General features: G+C 38.6%; 1 protein-coding gene across 1 annotated transcript in view; it reads left to right on the top strand.

The window, feature by feature from the left end:
- The window catches only part of IMPG2 (interphotoreceptor matrix proteoglycan 2), a 68191-nt gene extending 51083 nt beyond the window's left edge, over positions 1 to 17108 (top strand). The window contains exons 15-18 of the mRNA XM_057546046.1: positions 1016 to 1204; positions 2569 to 2767; positions 10606 to 10688; positions 12575 to 17108. Coding sequence (XP_057402029.1) covers positions 1016 to 1204; positions 2569 to 2767; positions 10606 to 10688; positions 12575 to 12587 — 484 coding nt within the window. The 3' untranslated portion in view covers positions 12588 to 17108. The remainder of the gene's footprint in view (positions 1 to 1015; positions 1205 to 2568; positions 2768 to 10605; positions 10689 to 12574) is intronic.
- The last annotated feature ends 2688 nt before the right edge of the window (positions 17109 to 19796 follow it).

Below are 19796 nucleotides of genomic sequence, written 5' to 3' on the forward strand. Positions count from 1 at the left end.
TTCTTAGTGGTGATAACAAGGCAATTGTGATCAAATTAGGTTTATGCATATGATCAACACTTTACACTGTATCTGAAACAGAGGAGTTTTATTGTCCTATTTGAATTATGTCCTTTACAGCTTTGGGCTGCTCTTGGTCCTACTGAATATTCAAAAATAAAGAAAAGCAAGTATTTAAAATTGTGACAAATATATTTTAAGTATGTAAGATCTATTTTTTAAAGGTAGAACCAAAGAAAATGCAGCAGGCAAATGAGCAGATTCCGGTAGCCTTCCCTGGTCACTCCCCTTAAAAAGAGCAGAGCAAATCAACCTCCCAACCACATCCAACCAAAGTCACATGCTGTGAAAGGAGAGAATGCTGAGAATAAGCTGGGGAAACATCAATAAGAGGATGATTTGTGAATTTCAAAAAGGGCAAATGTTGGCATAGATGCCAAAAACAGAAGAAATAGGTGGAAATGATTCACACTTTTCTATGTGTAAAGTTTAGCTAGAAAACTAAGAGGAAAAATAGTCTCTTGATTTCCAGAGAAATGAATATGATTTTGAAAAGCAGTGATTGCTGCTCTGGGAATTGAAGATATTTTTGCACAAGTGGGTGGCCTTGGGGTTTGGAGGATCTCTGCAGTGTGATGGAAGGACGTGAGGAGTCTAGGGACCTGGGTTCTAGACCAGCTCTGTTGCTGACTAATTGTGTGATCCAACACCAGTCGTTTTCCTTCCCGGGCCTGTGTTTCATTATCCATAAATAAGGAAGTTGACTTTCTTTAAGTCTAGTCAGTCTTTTATTCAGTCTTTACAAGTCGTCATTGAGGACCTCCTGGGTCTGTGCCAGGTCTCATGCACAGCCTTAACTCTTACCATTTAACCTGTATATGTACCTCTTTACTGAAGCTTCATGTGGTCAGCATTTCTTTCTCTACCTGTGCTCAGTCCCACTGTAGGTTCTGCTGTTAATTGTTACTTTCAGCAGAGTGATTCCACTTGGGGGCTTGGTCGCTTCTCGTTCCAGGTGCCGGGTGGGTGGGAACTGGTGGCATCGAGGTGAGCGCTGTGAGGAGTTTGTGTCCGAGCCCTTGGTGATAGGCATCACCATCGCCTCCATGGTTGGACTCGTCCTCATTTCTTCTGCTTTCGTCTTCTTCATCATCAGGACTTTTCAAGCTCAGTACGTTAGGAGAGAAAGAGAGAGACCCTTCAGGTAAGTAAGGACAATTGCTCTCTGATGGACTAAAATATTCCTTTTATTCATTCATTTTGTACTTCCTGTGTGCCAAATACTGGAAAGGATCAGCGTGGAGGGGAGAGGGCTATGAAGTTGAATGAAGACACGGTCCCTGTCCTCAGAGTGTGTCAGATTGGAAACAAACATAAGCAACAGTTTGAACAAGCTGCTAGGGTGCCTAGATGAAGAATGAATTTGTTTTGCCTAGGGGAGGACATCTTAGAAGTTTTAATGACTGCTATGGTATCTAGCTGGACCAAAGAGTAGATGTTTGCTGCAGGGGGCGGGTGGGAAACTTTCTAGCTAGTTGAATGAACATTAACACAGTTAGGGAGGCATGCGTGAATCTCACTGCACACTGAAAGTCATGGTCGGGGAGGGGTTGGAAGGGTGATAGAGATGAGGGGAGGCCCTATGTGAGGACCAGATCTGTTAGTTCATTCCCCTTTGGCTCATTCCAGTGGTAATTAGCCAGACTTTAAATATAGATAAGAATCAGACAAGAAATGGAATCTGGTTCTCTTTTTAGTTAAGCATAGCTTCATTAACAAAGGAAATAAAACTGGTTCTACTTGCTAGACTAGCGATCGAAGGACCTTTTGGGTTGTAATATGATCACAATCCCTGGCTGTACTTTGCTTCTGTGCTTCCAGGTCTGCTTCAGGTCTAGGTTACCTCCCCTCATCCTCTGGCTTAGGCCCAGGAGGCACCTCTCCTAGGTTCCTAGAGCACCCAGGACATAATTCCATTATTGTTCTTATACTTTTTATTGGGTTTGACTTTGCATTAGACCGCAGTCTCATTCTGGAGAGATTCCAACAATTCTTTGTATCATCAGCATCTAGAATGTTCCTAGGCATATAATCAATGCTCAGCACATATTTGTAGACCTGAATTGAATTTAATTGAAGCCCATTCTCCCCTGTATTTTTATTTCTAGTAGATTCTTTGTGTGGTTACACACTGATTTTGATTTGTCTACCCTGGGAATAATGGAGCTGTATTCATTTAATGAAATACTATTGGCAGACATATTTCCCCATCAACATTTATTGGGTGCCAGGCACTGTAGGGCAAATAAAGATGAAGGAGACATGGAACAGTTCCACAGGCCCTTACCAGATAGTTGAGGAGATAATAATGATAACACGTGGTAAATAATTTTTGAGATTGATCTGGATATTTTTCACAGTCACCTCTCCTTGTCCCCCATTTGTATCCAGTTAGCCTCTTTTTCTTCCTCAACAGAAATCTTGCTCCAGGTAAATAGTCTTCCAAGTAGTTGAGCATCCAAAGAAGAACCTGATTCAATCATACTTTTCTTTCTGTGGCTCCAACAGGCAGCCTGACAGCCTCTCATCTGTGGAAAGAGCTGTAAAGCACAACCCCGTGTTTGAAAGTCACGGGGCTGATCTCGAGCAGTACGAAGGACCCTACCCTCAGCGGCCCTTCTACAGCTCCACAGGCAGAGAGGTGATTGCTGGTCTGAGCAGGGAAGAAATCAGACAAATGTATGAGAACAGTGAGCTTTCCAGAGAGGTAGGAAACTTGGTTTTTCTGTTGCTGCTCTGCTGGTGTGTGTGTGTGTGTGTGTGTGTGTGTGTGTGTGTGTGTCTTTTCATGTGTGTACAGTAGGTTGCAAGAAAGGTTGAAAATTATTTCATGATTAGTTTTTTACCTCATGCTATCTCCCAGTCGATGTGATATGTAGAGGTTATACAATTCTGCGCTGTACCTTATTTCCCACCTAGTGGGTCCTTTATCATTAATAGCAAATGCTCTCTCCCTCCACCCCCACTCCTTAGAAATATATGTCTGGGTTATTCAGAGCAGTTCGTGTAGTAGCCACACCTTCCATTTTTCTGAAAAGGCCATTGTTTTCTTTTTTTTTTTTTTTCAATGGAAAGTGTCCACAATAAATTGTGTTTGTTTTTTTTTTTTTTTTTTTTTTTGAATATGAAATAAAATTTATTACTTACACAGTAAACAGCGAAAGGATCCCTAAGGAGAAAGGCTCTGGAGTGAAGTAAGAGCAAAACTGGATGGGGGCTTTGAGGGCGTATCTGGGCTGGGGGTTCCCCAGCATAGGCTAGAGGTTGTGCTATTTGACATTTCCATTGGCATAGAGGTGACAGTCCCTTACATGGGGTCACACAGGTGATAGGCAGGAGGGGCTATGCTACATTCTCCAAAGAGTGTCTTCCCTACTCCGCTGGAGGGCAGAAGCTATGTCTTAATCATCTTTTTTTTTTTTTTTTTCCACACACACACACACTGTATTTTATTTTTACAAGAGATAGATAGACTGACACCAAGCATTGTACATGGATGACCACAACAAAAGCAACAATGATTGCAATTACCAAACATGAAACACACTTATACTATGTCATAATATTGACATTCAGTCCAGTAATCCTCCACTGTAACAGCTCCTTTACTTTGCAGTGAAAATTGATTTGTATATTCTTTTCCTCTGAGTCCTTGTGGGATTTTTTTTTTTTTAATTCAGACAGAAAGTCACAAAAATTATACTCATCCTCATCAGTTCACTCAGTCCCATGTAATTAATTTCTTTTTTTTCATCTTGATCTTTTGTTAGCAGTTTTATGAGTTCATCAGTTTTTCATTAGAGTTCTGAAAATGCTTATTCATTCAGTTCAGCAGTACAGTCAGTTACCAGAAACCTGTACTTGTCAGAGTCTTTTCCATGAATTTCTTGAAGATGAAACTCTTTTATAGGAACATATTTGCAAAATCATCAGAGTACACCCAGAACTGTCTGTAAATGACAAAAGACTTAAAAATGACCATGGTTAAAGATTTGATGAAAGTTCATAATAATGCAGTTGACAAGAAAATTAGTTATTTCTGAGATATACATTTTAAAGTAATAACTAGGATTATTACTTATAACATTATACCAGAACATATAAGATTTTTAGACGTTTCCTGTAATGTCTGAAACATTTATATTAACATATTTCCATACATATTTCCATACAAATACAAATATAAGATTTTTAGAAATTTCATGTAATGTCTGAAACATTTATATTAACATATTTCCATACATATTTCCATACAAATACAAGATTTTTAGAAATTTCATGTAATGTCTGAAACATTTATATTAACATATTTCCATACATATTTCCATACAAATACAAATATAAGATTTTTAGAAATTTCATGTAATGTCTGAAACATTTATATTAACATATTTCCATACAAATAACCCAATGAAAGTTTAGTATTAGTTGTTTTGTTTGTTTTTTTATACTGCAGGTTCTTATTAGGCATCAGTTTTATACACATCAGTGTATACATGTCAATCCCAATCGCCCAATTCAGCACATCACCATCCCTACCTCATCGCAGTTTTCCCCCCTTGGTGTCCATATGTCCATTCTCTACATCTGTGTCTCAACTTCTGCCCTGCAAACTGGCTCATCTGTACCATTTTTCTACGTTCCACATACGTGCATTAACATACGATATTTGTTTTTCTCTTTCTGACTTACTTCACTCTGTATGACAGTCTCTAGATCCATCCACTTCTCAACAAATGACTCAGTTTCGTTCCTTTTTATGGCTGAATAATATTCCATCGTATATATGTACCACAACTTCTTTATCCATTCGTCTGTTGATGGGCATTTAGGTTGCTTCCATGACCTGGCTATTGTAAATAGTGCTGCAATGAACATTCGGGTGCACGTGTCTTTTTGAATTACGGTTTTCTCTGGGTATATGCCCAGTAGTGGGATTGCTGGGTCATATGGTAATTCTATTTTTAGTTTTTTAAGGAACCTCCATATTGTTCTCCATAGTGGCTGTATCAATTTACATTCCCACCAACAGTGCAAGAGGGTTCCCTTTTCTCCACACCCTCTCCAGCATTTGTTGTTTGTAGATTTTCTGATGATGCCCATTCTAACAGGAGTGAGGTGATACCTCATTGTAGTTTTGATTTGCATTTCTCTAATAATTAGTGATGTTGAGCATCTTTTCATGTGCTTCGTGGCCGTCTGTATGTCTTCTTTGGAGAAATGTCTATTTAGGTCTTCTGCCCATTTTTGGATTGGGGTGTTTGTTTCTTTGATATTGAGCTGAATGAGCTGTTTATATATTTTGGAGATTAATCCTTTGTCCGTTGATTCATTTGCAAATATTTTCTCCCATTCTGAGGGTTGTCTTTTCGTCTTGTTTATGGTTTCCTTTGCTGTGCAAAAGCTTTGAAGTTTCATTAGGTCCCACTTGTTTATTTTTGTTTTTATTTCCATTACTCTAGGAGGTGGATCGAAAAAGATCTTGCTGTGATTTATGTCAAAGAGTGTTCTTCCTATGTTTTCCTCTAAGAGTTTTATAGTGTCCAGTCTTATATTTAGGTCTCTAATCCATTTTGAGTTTATTTTTGTGTATGGTGTTAGGGAGTATTCTAATTTCATTCTTTTACATGTGGCTGTCCAGTTTTCCCAGCACCACTTATTGAAGAGACTGTCTTTTCTCCATTGTATATCTTTGCCTCCTTTGTCATAGATTAGTTGACCATAGGTGCGTGGGTTAATCTCTGGGCTTTCTATCTTGTTCCATTGATCTATGTTTCTGTTTTTGTGCCAGTACCATATTGTCTTGATTACTGTAGCTTTGTAGTATAGTCTGAAGTCAGGGAGTCTGATTCCTCCAGCTCCATTTTTTTGCCTCAAGACTGCTTTGGCTATTCGGGGTCTTTTGTGTCTCCATACAAATTTTAAGATGATTTGTTCTAGCTCCGTAAAAAATGCCATTGGTAATTTGATAGGGATTGCATTGAATCTGTAGATTGCTTTGGGTAGTATACTCATTTTCACAATGTTGATTCTTCCAATCCAAGAACATGGTATATCTCTCCATCTGTTGGTATCATCTTTAATTTCTTTCATCAGTGTCTTATAGTTTTCTGCATACAGGTCTTTTGTCTCCCTAGGTAGGTTTATTCCTAGGTATTTTATTCTTTTTGTTGCAATGGTAAATGGGAGTGTTTCCATAATTTCTCTTTCAGATTTTTCATCATTAGTGTATAGGAATGCAAGAGATTTCTGTGCATTAATTTTGTAACCTGCAACTTTACCATATTCATTAATTAGCTCTAGCAGTTTTCTGGTGGCAGTTTTAGGATTCTCTATGTATAGTATCATGTCATCTGCAAACAGTGACAGTTTTACTTCTTCTTTTCCAATTTGTATTCCTTGTATTTCTTTTTCTTCTCTGATTGCCATGGCTAGGACTTCCAGAACTATGTTGAATAATAGTGGTGAGAGTGGACATCCTTGTCTCGTTCCTGATCTTAGAGGAAATGCTTCCAGTTTTTCACCACTGAGAATGATGTTTGCTGTGGGTTTGTCATATATGGCCTTTATTATGTTGAGGTAGGTTCCCTCTATGCCCACTTTCTGGAGAGTTTTTATCATAAATGGGTGTTGAATTTTGTCAAAAGCTTTTTCTGCATCTATTGAGATGATCATATGGTTTTTATTCTTCAATTTGTTAATATGGTGTATCACATTGATTGATTTGCGTATATTGAAGAATCCTTGCATCCCTGGGATAAATCCCACTTGATCGTGGTGTATGATCCTTTTAATGTGTTGTTGGATTCTGTTTGCTAGTATTTTGTTGAGGATTTTTGCATCTATATTCATCAGTGATATTGGTCTGTAATTTTCTTTTTTTGTAGTGTCTTTGTCTGGTTTTGGTATCAGGGTGATTGTGGCCTCATAGAATGAGTTTGGGAGAGTTCCTTCCTCTGCAATTTTTTGGAAGAGTTTGAGAAGGATGGGTGTTAGCTCTTCTCTAAATGTTTGATAGAATTCACCTGTGAAGCCATCTGGTCCTGGACTTTTGTTTGTTGGAAGATTTTTAATCACAGTTTCAATTTCATTACTTGTGATTGGTCTGTTGATATTTTCTGTTTCTTCCTGATTCAGTCTTGGAAGGTTATACCTTTCTAAGAATTTGTCCATTTCTTCCAGGTTGTCCATTTTATTGGCATAAAGTTGCTTGTAGTAGTCTCTTAGGATGTTTTGTATTTCTGCGGTGTCTGTTGTAACTTCTCCTTTTTCATTTCTGATTTTATTGATTTGAGTCCTCTCCCTCTTTTTCTTGATGAGTCTGGCTAATGGCTTATCAATTTTGTTTATCTTCTCAAAGAACCAACTTTTAGTTTTATTGATCTTTGCTATTGTTTTCTTTGTTTCTATTTCATTTATTTCTGCTCTGATCTTTATGATTTCTTTCCTTCTGCTAACTTTGGGTTTTGTTTGTTCTTCTTTCTCTAGTTTCTTTAGGTGTAAAGTTAGATTGTTTACTTGAGATTTTTCTTGTTTCTTTAGGTAGGCTTGTATAGCTATAAACTTCCCTCTTAGAACCGCTTTTGCTGCATCCCATAGGTTTTGGGTCGTCGTGTTTTCATTGTCATTTGTCTCTAGGTATTTTTTTATTTCCTGTTTGATTCCTTCAGTGATCTCTTGGTTATTTAGTAACGTATTGTTTAGCCTCCATGTGTTTGTCTTTTTTACGTTTTTTTCCCTGTAATTCATTTCTAATCTCATAGCGTTGTGGTCAGAAAAGATGCTTGATATGATTTCAATTTTCTTAAATTTACTGAGGCTTGATTTGTGACCCAAGATGTGATCTATCCTGGAGAATGTTCCGTGTGCACTTGAGAAGAACGTGTAATCTGCCGTTCTTGGATGGAATGTCCTATATATATCAATTAAATCTATCTGGTCTATTGTGTCATTTAAAGCTTCTGTTTCCTTATTTATTTTCATTTTGGATGATCTGTCCATTGGTGTAAGTGAGGTGTTAAAGTCCCCCACTATTATTGTGTTACTGTCGATTTCCTCTTTTATAGCTGTTAGCAGTTGCCTTATGTATTGAGGTGCTCCTATGTTGGGTGCATATATATTTATAATTGTTATATCTTCTTCTTGGATTGATCCCTGGATCATTATGTAGTGTCCTTCCTTGTCTCTTGTAACATTCTTTATTTTAAAGTCTATTTTATCTGATATGAGTATAGCTACTCCAGCTTTCTTTTGATTTCCATTTGCATGGAATATCTTTTTCCATCCCCTCACTTTCAGTCTGTATGTGTCCCTAGGTCTGAAGTGGGTCTCTTGTAGACAGCATATATATGGGTCTTGTTTTTGTATCCATTCAGCCAGTCTATGTCTTTTGGTTGGGGCATTTAATCCATTCACGTTTAAGGTAATTATCGATATGTATGTTCCTATGACCATTTTCTTAATTGTTTTGGGTTTGTTTTTGTAGGTCCTTTTCTTCTCTTGTGTTTCCCACTTAGAGAAGTTCCTTTAGCATTTGTTGTAGAGCTGGTTTGGTGGTGCTGAATTCTCTTAGCTTTTGCTTGTCTGTAAAGCTTTTGATTTCTCCATCAAATCTAAATGAGATCCTTGCTGGGTAGAGTAATCTTGGTTGTAGGTTCTTCCCTTTCATCACTTTAAGTATTTCATGCCACTCCCTTCTGGCTTGCAGAGTTTCTGCTGAGAAATCAGCTGTTAACCTTATGGGGGTTCCCTTGTATGTTATTTGTCGTTTTTCCCTTGCTGCTTTCAATAATTTTTCTTTGTCTTTAATTTTTGCCACTTTGATTACTATGTGTCTCGGCGTGTTTCTCCTTGGGTTTATTCTGTATGGGACTCTCTGCGCTTCCTGGACTTGGGTGGCTATTTCCTTTCCCATGTTAGGGAAGTTTTCGATTATAATCTCTTCAAATATTTTCTCTGGTCCTTTCTCTCTCTCTTCTCCTTCTGGGACCCCTATAATGCGAATGTTGTTGCGTTTAATGTTGTCCCAGAGGTCTCTTAGGCTGTCTTCATTTCTTTTTATTCTTTTTTCTTTAGTCTGTTCCGCAGCAGTGAATTCCACCATTCTGTCTTCCAGGTCACTTATCCGTTCTTCTGCCTCAGTTATTCTGCTATTGATTCCTTCTAGTGTAGTTTTCATTTCAGTTATTGTATTGGTCATCTCTGTTTGTTTGTTCTTTAATTCTTCTAGGTCTTTGTTAATCATTTCTTGCATCTTCTCAATCTTTGCCTCCATTCTTATTCCGAGGTCCTGGATCATCTTCACTATCATTATTCTGAATTCTTTTTCTGGAAGGTTGCCTATCTCCACTTCATTTAGTTGTTTTTCTGGGGTTTTTTCTTGTTCCTTCATCTGGTACATAGCCCTCTGCCTTTTCATCTTCTCTGTCTTTCTGTAACTGTGGTTTTTGGTCCACAGGCTGCAGGATTGTAGTTTTTCTTGCTTCTGTTGTCTGCCCTCTGGTGGTTGAGGCTATCTAAGAGGCTTGATGGGAGGCTCTGGTGGTGGGTAGAGCTGACTGTTGCTGTGGCGGTCAGAGCTCAGTAAAACCTTAATCCACTTGACTGTTGATGGGTGGGGCTGGGTTCCCTCCCTGTTGCTGTGGCGATCAGAGCCCAGTAAAACCTTAATCCACTTGACTGTTGATGGGTGGGGCTGGGTCCCCTCCCTGTTGGTTGTTTTGCCTGAGGCAACCCAACACTGGAGCCTACCCGTGCTCTTTGGTGGGGTTAATGGCAGACTCTGGGAGGGCTCACGCCAAGGAGAACTTCCCAGGACCTCTGCTGCCAGTGTCCTTATCCCCACGGTGAAACAGAGCCACCACTCGCCTCTGCAGGAGACCCCCCAACACCAGCAGGTACGTCTGGTTCAGTCTCCCCCAGGGTCACTGCTCCTTCCCCTGGGTCCCGATGCACACATTACTTTGTGTGTGCCCTCCAAGAGTGGGGTCTCTGTTTCCCCCAGTCCTGTCACAGTCCTGCAATCAATTCCCACTAGACTTCAAAGTCTGATTCTCTAGGAATTCCTCCTCCCTTTGCCGGACCCCCAGGTTGGGAAGCCTGAGGTGGGGCTCAGAACCTTCACTCCAGTGGGTGGACTTCTGTGGTATAAGTGTTTGCCAGTCTGTGAGTCACCCACCCAGCAGTTATGGGATTTGATTTTACTCTGATTGCGCCCCTCCTACCGTCTCACTGTGGCTTCTCCTCTGTCCTTGGACGTGGGGTGTCCTCCTTGGTGAAGTCCAGGGTCTTCCTGTCAATGATTGTCCAGCAGCCAGTTGTGATTCTGGTGCTCTCGCAAGAGGGAGTGAGAGCACGTCCTTCTACTCCGCCATCTTGGTTAATCTCTCAAGGCCATTGTTTTCTATAGCTCTCCCCTGGATAGTTCAGAAAGCCACAATCTCTTATAAAAATTAGACCTCTTTTTTAAAAAGCTGTTAAAGTTTTTCTAATGCAATGTAGAAAAACTTTCTTTTCCTTTTCTTCTTCTTTTTTTTTTTTTTAAAGGAAATTCAAGAAAGAATGAGAATTTTGGAACTGTATGCCAAGGATCCTGAGTTTGCAGCAGCTTTTGTGAGAGAACATCAAATGTAAGCGTTTGAGAGAGCGCCCCTACCCAGATTCTTAAGTTTGCCTTAGAGTAGTGCCACAAGCATGAATACTTAATTCCTGTCCCTGTGACATGGGTTTTGTTGGTAACCAATGTTTGTTGAGTTCTTTTCAGTTAATACACATCCACACAGATTACCTCATTTATTCCTCCTAATGCCTTTATAAGTTGAATGTTTCTTATTTAAGTTTTATGAATGAGGAAAGGAAACCTCAAAAAGATGGAGGGACTTACTCAAGATCACGATGACAGCAAATGCCGGAGAAGATTGAAAGCAAAGACACTCTGTTCTGGCCTAGAGCTTCCTGGCTCTGTCATATTTTCTTATTAATATAGATGTCACCCATTTGAGTAGCCATAAATCCTCACATATTTTAACATATACTTCCTTTTCCATCTCTGTAGATACTTTTAAGTATGCTTTGAATGAGACAAATCTCATTAAAGTGTGCCTCTTGCTTTTATTAAGTTCATCTTTTCTTTTTTTTTTAATTTTTTTTTTATTGGGCTATAGTTGTTTTACAATGTTGTGTTAGTTTCTACTGTACAGCGAAGTGAAGTAGAGTTCCCTGTGCTCTACAGCAGGTTCATCTTACTTTTCAATCTACCTTTTTCCATTACTTTTTTTAGCATGCGTTTTGGGCAAGTGTCTGTAGTTTTTTTCCCCTTGTTCCTCAGGATCCATAACCAGACTTAGGTTACAAAAATACAATAATCTTGTAAAGAGAACATTTATAGATGTTACTTGAATTTAGTGGGTGGGATTATAATTTGGCTTTGATATTCGGTCCTACAGCTGCCCTCACAAAGGTGCTTCCTCATGGATGGGTCTCACCCAGGCCAGATGATGGCATCAGGTTTTTAGAAGAGAAAAACCAGAGCAATTCATGCCTGCTTATAGAAGAAATTGATCAAGGGTCAGGATAACACATGTGGTTCTGATTGGAGCCTCTGCCCCTTTGCTCCAAATCCCCTTTCTCTGATCGGCAGCCCCTCACGCATGGTTCCTCTCATAGGAAGGGACGAATTGACATCAAAGGAAACTACAGAAGACGCTTTTCTAATTCCATTTGCATGGTAGAGACTCCTTTAAACATCTGACTTAGCCCATGGGAGTTGCTGCCAACCCTGCTTGAATGCTATCAGAGCAATATTACTGGGACTGTGCCTTTTAGACCAGGATACCTGCTAATCTCTGCATCTCTAGCCAGCAGATGGCCTATGGCTCCACTTCCGTGGTATCCAATAGAAAGAACATGACTGATGTTTTTTATCTTTCCTAAGACCCTTTTATAAGCCCCTCAGAGCCATCTGCATTCCAGGAATTACAAATGCATCTCATCTAGGCTAAGAAATCCGAAGAGAGGATCCAGGAGGGCCTAATTAGGGACAGACAGATGGACTACATGTTTCACTTTCTTCTGGTAAACTGTTTGGCATTAAAGTATATATTAAAAAATTCATGTAACAAAGAAGATTTAAACAAGAAGATCCGGTGAAACAAAAGAATGTTCACACAGACACTGTAAGGGGGTTGTTCATAGTGGGAAGATGGCATTGAAAAAATGTTAGGTACATAATCCGTACAACATTTTCAGTTTTCACATAGTCCAGAGTTTTCATCTACCAGTAGCTCAAGAAAATATTAATGGACTTGATTTAGGATTCAGTAAAAGTATTACATAGTCTCTTTAGATTGGATTCTTTTTTTTTTTTAATTTAGCAAAGCACAGGACAGCTTTCCTGCAAAGAAAGAAGGTATTGGTGATTTTAGGACTATAGCTTGATGATATATTACAACAGAAGTGCATTTCAGTACATTCTGGATTTTTTTCAATTAATTACTCTTTGTTTTTTTCATGGCAGGGAAGAGCTTTAACCAAAACTCCTATTTTACAACTGATTAGAAGCCTAGAGAAGATGGAGATCACTCATTACCTATGTCATATAATTAACTTGGATTTGGAACTCTGTTGGAAGAAGAGTTTTCTATCAAAAAAACTAAATTTGGGACACAAATATTTTTTTTCTAGTTTAAAATTTTAGAATATAGTAAGAGATGTGATGGTTTTTATACCCACAAAGACCAAAAGCTGTATTTAAAGGGAATCAAAACTGAATGGGGCTTCCCTGGTGGCACAGTGATTAAGAATCCACCTGTCAATTCAGGGGACATGGATTCGAGTCCTAGTCCGGGAAGATCCCACATGCCACGGAGCAACTAAGCCCGTGCACCACAACTACTGAGCCTGCTCTCTAGAGACCACAAGCTACAACTACTGAGCCCATGTGCCACAACTACTGAAGCCTGTGCGCTTAGAGCCCGTGCTCCGCAACAAGAGAAGCCACCGCAATGAGAAGCCTGCGCACCGCAACGAAGAGTAGCCCTCGCTTGCCGCAACTAGAGAAAGCCCGCGTGAAGCAATGAAGACCCAACACAGCCAAAAATAAATAAATAAAAGAAATAAATTAAAAAAAAAAAGCCGGGCCTGGGAGTTGGGGCTGCATATGCTGTCTGCTTCTGAGTCTCTAAGGGTGTCTCTTAATAACTGCGCCTCAGGTTTCCCAGCAGGAAGATAAGGTGAGACTCTTACAGGAGGAGGTAGGCTTAGTAGCTGAATATTTTGTAGCATGTTTGTTATTTTCAGGTGGAATGAGAAGACTTTGAAGTAGTTTTAACATAGTTTATGGTCAGACATTCACCTAACTAAAATATTAAGGCTTTTTTGGATCAAACTGCTGAAGAAAAAGCAGCCTTTTTGCTGGAGGATAGATTTAGGCCTGCGCTTTGTGCTTCTACCAGAGTTTTAAAATTTCCTGAGCCTATTAATCAAAACCACATTATTATGTTAATCATGTTAATATCCTGTTTTTTTAGCTGTGAAGGACAACACATATGTATAAAGTTTAGAGGGTTCTCCTTAGACTACAGACGAATTTAATCAAGTGGACAGGGAAGGAGTGGGTGTCGTGTCAAGGGCACAGTGCTAAGAATATACTTTGCTGATTGATGGGTGGGCTGAGTCAGAACTAATGGGTTCCCTGACTCTGCTGCTGATACCTGACCATGTCCTGGGCAAATCTTGGCTCTCCTCTAGTTCCTGGTGTATTAATTTTGAAAACAACACCGAATTTCCTCATGTAGTATAGGTTAGCTTCTCCTTTGTGAATACCTTGTATCTAAATTCACTCCTGCTTGTATGAAACATGGCAGGACTTTCATTGCAATTTAAAACTTTTTTTTTTCCTTTTTTCCTTTATAGATTGGAAAAGGCCACATCTCATAGAAATTTTAACTGAAAATGGAAGTTTTCCTCTCTCCTAGTACTTTTTGAATGGTAGCTTTGGAGGGGGCACAGAGAGGGTAAAATGACTATCACTCCTAATAATAAGTCGTGTATGCAAATACGTTATTATTGATACAGGTGTTTTATGTTAGATATCTTCATGTTAGTCAAAGACAATCTTAAACATTTTGATTTCTTTCTGACCAGATATAACTAACCAGGGATAGATTGACCATAAGCTAAAATACTTGGTTCACTTTTTTTTTCCTCAACTTGATGACTGCCAATTTCACTCATTATGAAGACACCAGAAACTAAATCTCTGGGATGAGTACATGCCACAGTAAAGCTATTGAAAAGTATTGAAGGTATCCAGGTATTTTGCAAAGTATGTATGGGTCACAGGTTTTGTGAGTGTGTGTTTGTATAGGTAGGTAGTTCCCTTTTCCCAGGATTCTCTTTCATTCCCTACTCATATAATGGATTCTCTAAAAGTTCAGCATAGGTACAAGGCACTGCTGGGGCATTTTCTCCTGGGCCCATTTGAAAGGGAATTGATAATTATCTTTAAAGCGTCGTAAATATTAATGACATTTGTCACTACTTAATGCTTAATTTTATTTGTAAAACTTCCTAAGATTTCTGTTGAAGTTTCTCAGCTTTTTCCCCTAAACTTATTTGTGTTAGATGAAAAAGAAAATTTGTTTTTATCATAAGTTAACCCTAAAAGGCAACCTTTTGAATGAATGCTTGCTGGCAGAGTTCTAGATTGACATAAAGTGGATATGGAGCAGGTCACCATGTGGAACACTTAGGAGAAGCACAAACTGGGCTGAAGGAGGATTGTTCTTTTCCAGAAGCCAAGCAGAGAAGTGGGAATGTGAGAATTCTGACACGTCTCTGTCTCTAATTTCCGTTTGTATGAACTTTTCATGCAAGAGCAAATCTCTTGGCTCTATATGAATGTCTGCTCCACGTCTATTAAATGGAAGGAGCTCCTGAACTCTCAGGGAGAGACCTGAGGGCCTCAATTCAGGAATAAAGACTTTGGCCCAACTTTGTTATAACTGAACAATAGTGAGAAACATCAGAGAATGACATTTCTATGGTGAAGATCCACGGATGAACACATTTAAAGGGCTAAAAGAGCTATCAGTCTGACAGGACAAACTACCCCAAAAGAGCTTCTTTTTATTTTATTTTATTTATTTATTTATTTTTGGCTGCGTTGGGTCTTTGTTGCTGCGCGTGGGCTTTCTCCAGTTGCGGCGAATGGGGGCTACTCTTTGTTGCGGTGTACAGCCTTCTCATTGTGGTGGCTTCTCTTGTTGTGGAGCACAGGCTCTAGGCGCGCGGGCTTCAGTAGTTGTGGCACATGGGCTCTAGAGCACAGGCTCAGTAGTTGTGGCGCATGGGCTTAGTTGCTCCGCGGCATGTGGGATCTTCCCGGACCAGGGCTCGAACCCGTGTCCCCTGCATTGGCAGGCGGATTCTTAACCACTGCGCCACCAGGGTTAAGAGCTTTTTAAAAAAGCTCTCCCCAAGGTAATTTAATGGCATGTAGTCATCTAAAAGTATTAGGATAAGCTCTTATTTAGGCTGTGTGATTGAGGAATGAAATGTTCTGATTATTAGGACATTCTTATTGATCTAGCAATATAATATTTAATACAACTGTCACCTTATTTAAAAATAATATAATGCAGTGCATGGTAAAGAACTCAAACTTTTTTTTTTTTTTTTTTTGGATTCATAGATATCACCTTTATAGTTGAGTATACAACCTGATTCTTATTTTCATGGGTTGTGGATAATGGGGAATTTATTTGATAAATAGGTCTCCATTTCCACCATGGCAATGTTTTAAGGATATTTGTTCACATTTATGTGCCCATTAAAGTCCCATTTACTTTACATAATAAAACAAGTGCAGGTTTTACATGATTTTATTCCCACCTCTTCTTTTTTGTCCCTGCAGTATCTGGTCATCATGGCTTGGCTGTTCCCCTCCCCCTGCTTTTTACCACATAGTAAATTTTAATATAGTTGAACAACCTTGACTTAATATTACTTCTGACAAAAAGATGAAAATTGCATAAATATTCTTTGTAGGCTCTCAAACCATGTTGGCTCAAATACAATACCTGATTTAGTTATTTACTTGCATGCTTGTTTTATAAGTTTGCCTTCTTCCATTTCATGAGTTTTAGGCAGCTGGTATCTTTGTGTCATTTCCATGTTTTCAATAATGGATACTTTGACATCTATCAGCCCGTGAATTGAATTTTCATTTTGAAATGGGAAAAGAAGGTAACATATTTACTCCATAAGAAAACTGCTGATTTAGGAGAATAACTTATCTTTATTAAATTGAGATATTTTAGCCAAGGAAAATATGGGTCTTTTTTTTTTTTTTCCTCTTAAAATGTTTCTAACAATTCCCAGTAGGATGGGTGGGGCCAGCCTTTCAGATTTACAATCCAGCTGCAGTGAGTTATGCATCCTAGCTCATTCTATTCCCAAGTGTGCAATGAATGTAGAGAAATGGTGTGAAGGTCACAATCCTAAAACCAGTTGCATCGTGTTCCACAGAAGATCCTGGCTGGAGGTGGGAAGGTGAGAGGGTACTAGAAATTGAAGTAATGAATCTACCTAGAAATTTCCTTGAGTCATGCATTTTGTAAAACCTTATACTATCCCTATGAGTTAACAAGATACAGGTTAAATCACTCCCCTCAGGGTAATAAGACACAAGTTAGAACACACAATTTGTAGCTACAGCCAGGTTTAAATGATTCCTTATCCTGACTTTTTTTTTTCCACTTATATATAATTGGTTCTTTAGTGATTAAGGGAATAAATAGGAAAAATGTAACCATGATATCAGAGAATAAAGGTATAATTATTTATGTATTCAGACTGTGTGATGATTCTGAAGTGACCATAATATATGTTCAATGTGGAGTATGGATAATGAAGGATTTTTCTTTTTCATCTTGTTTATAATGACACTGTACATAAAGTATGGGTCAGATAAGCTCATGTTACTGTACTGTTTGCTTGAAATGCTCTAGTCTTAATACTAGCTAATTAGAAATAAAAATTTAACAGTCTTTATGTATATGAAAGGTCTTTTTTCTCATATATATAACTGTGCCATTTTCATTATTAATAAACTTCTCTTTCAAGAATTTCCCTACATTTTTTTTGTCAATTAGAATAAAACATTGTAGATTGTAGCAGTAGTTCAGTTGTAATTACCACTCAAAGATACACCCACCCAATGTGAGCATGGTGTGGGAAAGATAATCATTCTTTGATTAACCTTTGTGTAGTGAGGATCCTGGAGAATTGGAGACAAACCCAGAGCCTGATTGTTGCCCCAAATTTTGTTGATAGTTAATAATGCTGAGTTATTATTTGGCCTCTCTTGAACTTTAGTCTTTTAAAGTCTTAGAAACTTTCATTTTTTCCTCATTTGCTTAAGGCAGGGGTGGAAGGAAAGCTGATAGAGTTGATTAAAGAAAGGTTAGGGGTGATTAGCTAGCACCAGCTGTCCTGTAACAAGAGATGGAATTGGTGACCTGTCTAAAAGAGAACAAGAAGACATAAACATGGTATAACAGCAGTATGATGCAAATTTGCATGGGAAGGTCAGCTACCACTTACTTAAGCATCGGCATCAGAAACCTCAACTTTATGGTTTTTTTTCCCTACGTTTGCATGTTGTTTTGCTGGCAAGAGGCTGTGAGGAAGTCCTAAATCAGTCTTAGGAAAGAGAAGGATGGTCTTGATTTGACTCTAAAGACTGTATTAAAAAAACACAAAGTTGGAGAAATGTGTCCAATAAATACCTATTGATAGATTAATTAGTGACCTAATTTTAGAAGAAACAGTGAGTAATAACCCTGTTTTTAATAAGTCTGGTCAGGACAAGCCCGAGTTACTCTTAGGTCATGTGTTCACCATGCTGGTCCACTTTCTAGGTTCTTCGGAATGTATGTCTCTTCTGAGCTAGTCCTTGATGGACTGTGTCCCATGACGTTTAAGTTATCCTCTCACCAAAACACACACATATCTTGTGTTCCACTTTTTTTTTTGTACAAATGAATCTATGCTAATATAATAATCAATATTAAGGAATCATGCTTTTCCAAGTAATATGAATGTTGTACGTAGGATTTCTGGGAGTAATTTATTATTCCAAATGAATAACTCTAAGTGTCAGTATTGCACTCACCATGGCAGGTTTGGGGAAGAGTCTGCATATTTTAAGCAGGTGGGCCTTTGAAGAAGCCTCCAAAAAAACCCCCTGTCTTTTATGCCTTTTTCTGTACCATTTATATGCTTCCACTCCGCTATTCACCAAGGCTGTGTTGTAATTTTTTATTTATGTCATCGACTTCCCACTAAACTGAATTCTTTGATGTTGTGGCCATATCTTGCTCATTTACTATTCACGAAACCAAAGAGTGCTTGATGCAGAGTTGTTCTACGATATTTATTCAATTAGCTTGAGATAATGGGTCATATGTGTTTAATGACTAGCAAGCAGATTAGGTGCACCTGTGAGTGGTTTACAAACCATTCTTAAAGAAATAGTTTATAGAGATTTAAAAAGAACCCTAAATGTTTCAAGAGATCAGATTCATACATTTATATCAATCTTATTCTCATTGAGTAATTCGCAGATCATAAAGTAGTAAGCGTTTTACAAAACCCTATCAGAATGTATGGACTACTACATTGAGATGTAATAAACTGTCTGCATTTCTTAACCACAGCCTCAAGGAGGAAAGCAGGATGAAGAGGTGGAATAGTGTGGGGAATGGTGCTGGATGGTAGAGAAAGCTTCAGGTGCTATGGCTGGCAGAGGAGCGAAGACTGGGGAGCTTGTGGAGACAGGTGGGTTTGTAGGAACAAATTCAACTCTACTTTCTTTTGGAGTGGGGAGTATGACACATAGAAGGCATCGTTTAATCTTAAAAAACAGTTTTTTAAAAAAAAGTAATTCCTTTTTTATTTCTTTGTTGTGCAGGGCAGAATAAAATAAAGGCATGAGGGAGCAGGGCACGGATGAAGGTGTGACTCAGTTCTTCCCATTTTTATAAAAAAACACTACCATGAGGAAGGATGAGTAGTTGGTTAAACCTGTCAGTTTTATTTAAGTTCTAGTAATTATGTTTTGTGAAAGTTAGAGATGATGCACTTTCAAAATTGATCTTCTTCATCCTGTACATAGCAGCAACCAATGTTGGTATTACCTCTCAGTTTCCCAACGTTTACCATGAGGGGAAGATTGCTTGTCTTCCTATTTAAGTAACTTAATCCCAGCAGAGTGGCTGGTATCCCTGTGCCCCAAAGGAAAGGCCCTGAAAAGAGAAGGCATCACGCCAGGTTCCTCCAGGATGAAGGTTCCATCCTTCCCCTTCTGTGATGTAGGTGCTTGGAAACATCTATTTGGCTCCATGCTCCTAGGGGATGGGTATTAGTTTTGCTCAGTGTCACATAATTGTCAAATACTCAATGAGGGTGGTATTACTGCTCCTATGAAACCATCAAAAGTTTATGTGATAACAAAACAAATGTTAAATATTTTCTTTCCTATAATGAATGAGGGAAACTCATTTTTGATTCAGATTTTAAATTGCTATTGCTTGGAAGGTACAGAAAAATGAAATAGATTAGAAAGATTTCAAAGTTTGAGGAAAGACTAAATTGTATTGATCTAAAAACATACTGGTTTAATTTCTAATTGCTTTTTAGTGATAATTGGTCAAGGTGACCTTCTCCCTGCCTTT

Source organism: Balaenoptera acutorostrata, chromosome 4 (assembly GCF_949987535.1).
Source record: "Balaenoptera acutorostrata chromosome 4, mBalAcu1.1, whole genome shotgun sequence".
NCBI classification, from domain to species: domain Eukaryota; kingdom Metazoa; phylum Chordata; class Mammalia; order Artiodactyla; family Balaenopteridae; genus Balaenoptera; species Balaenoptera acutorostrata.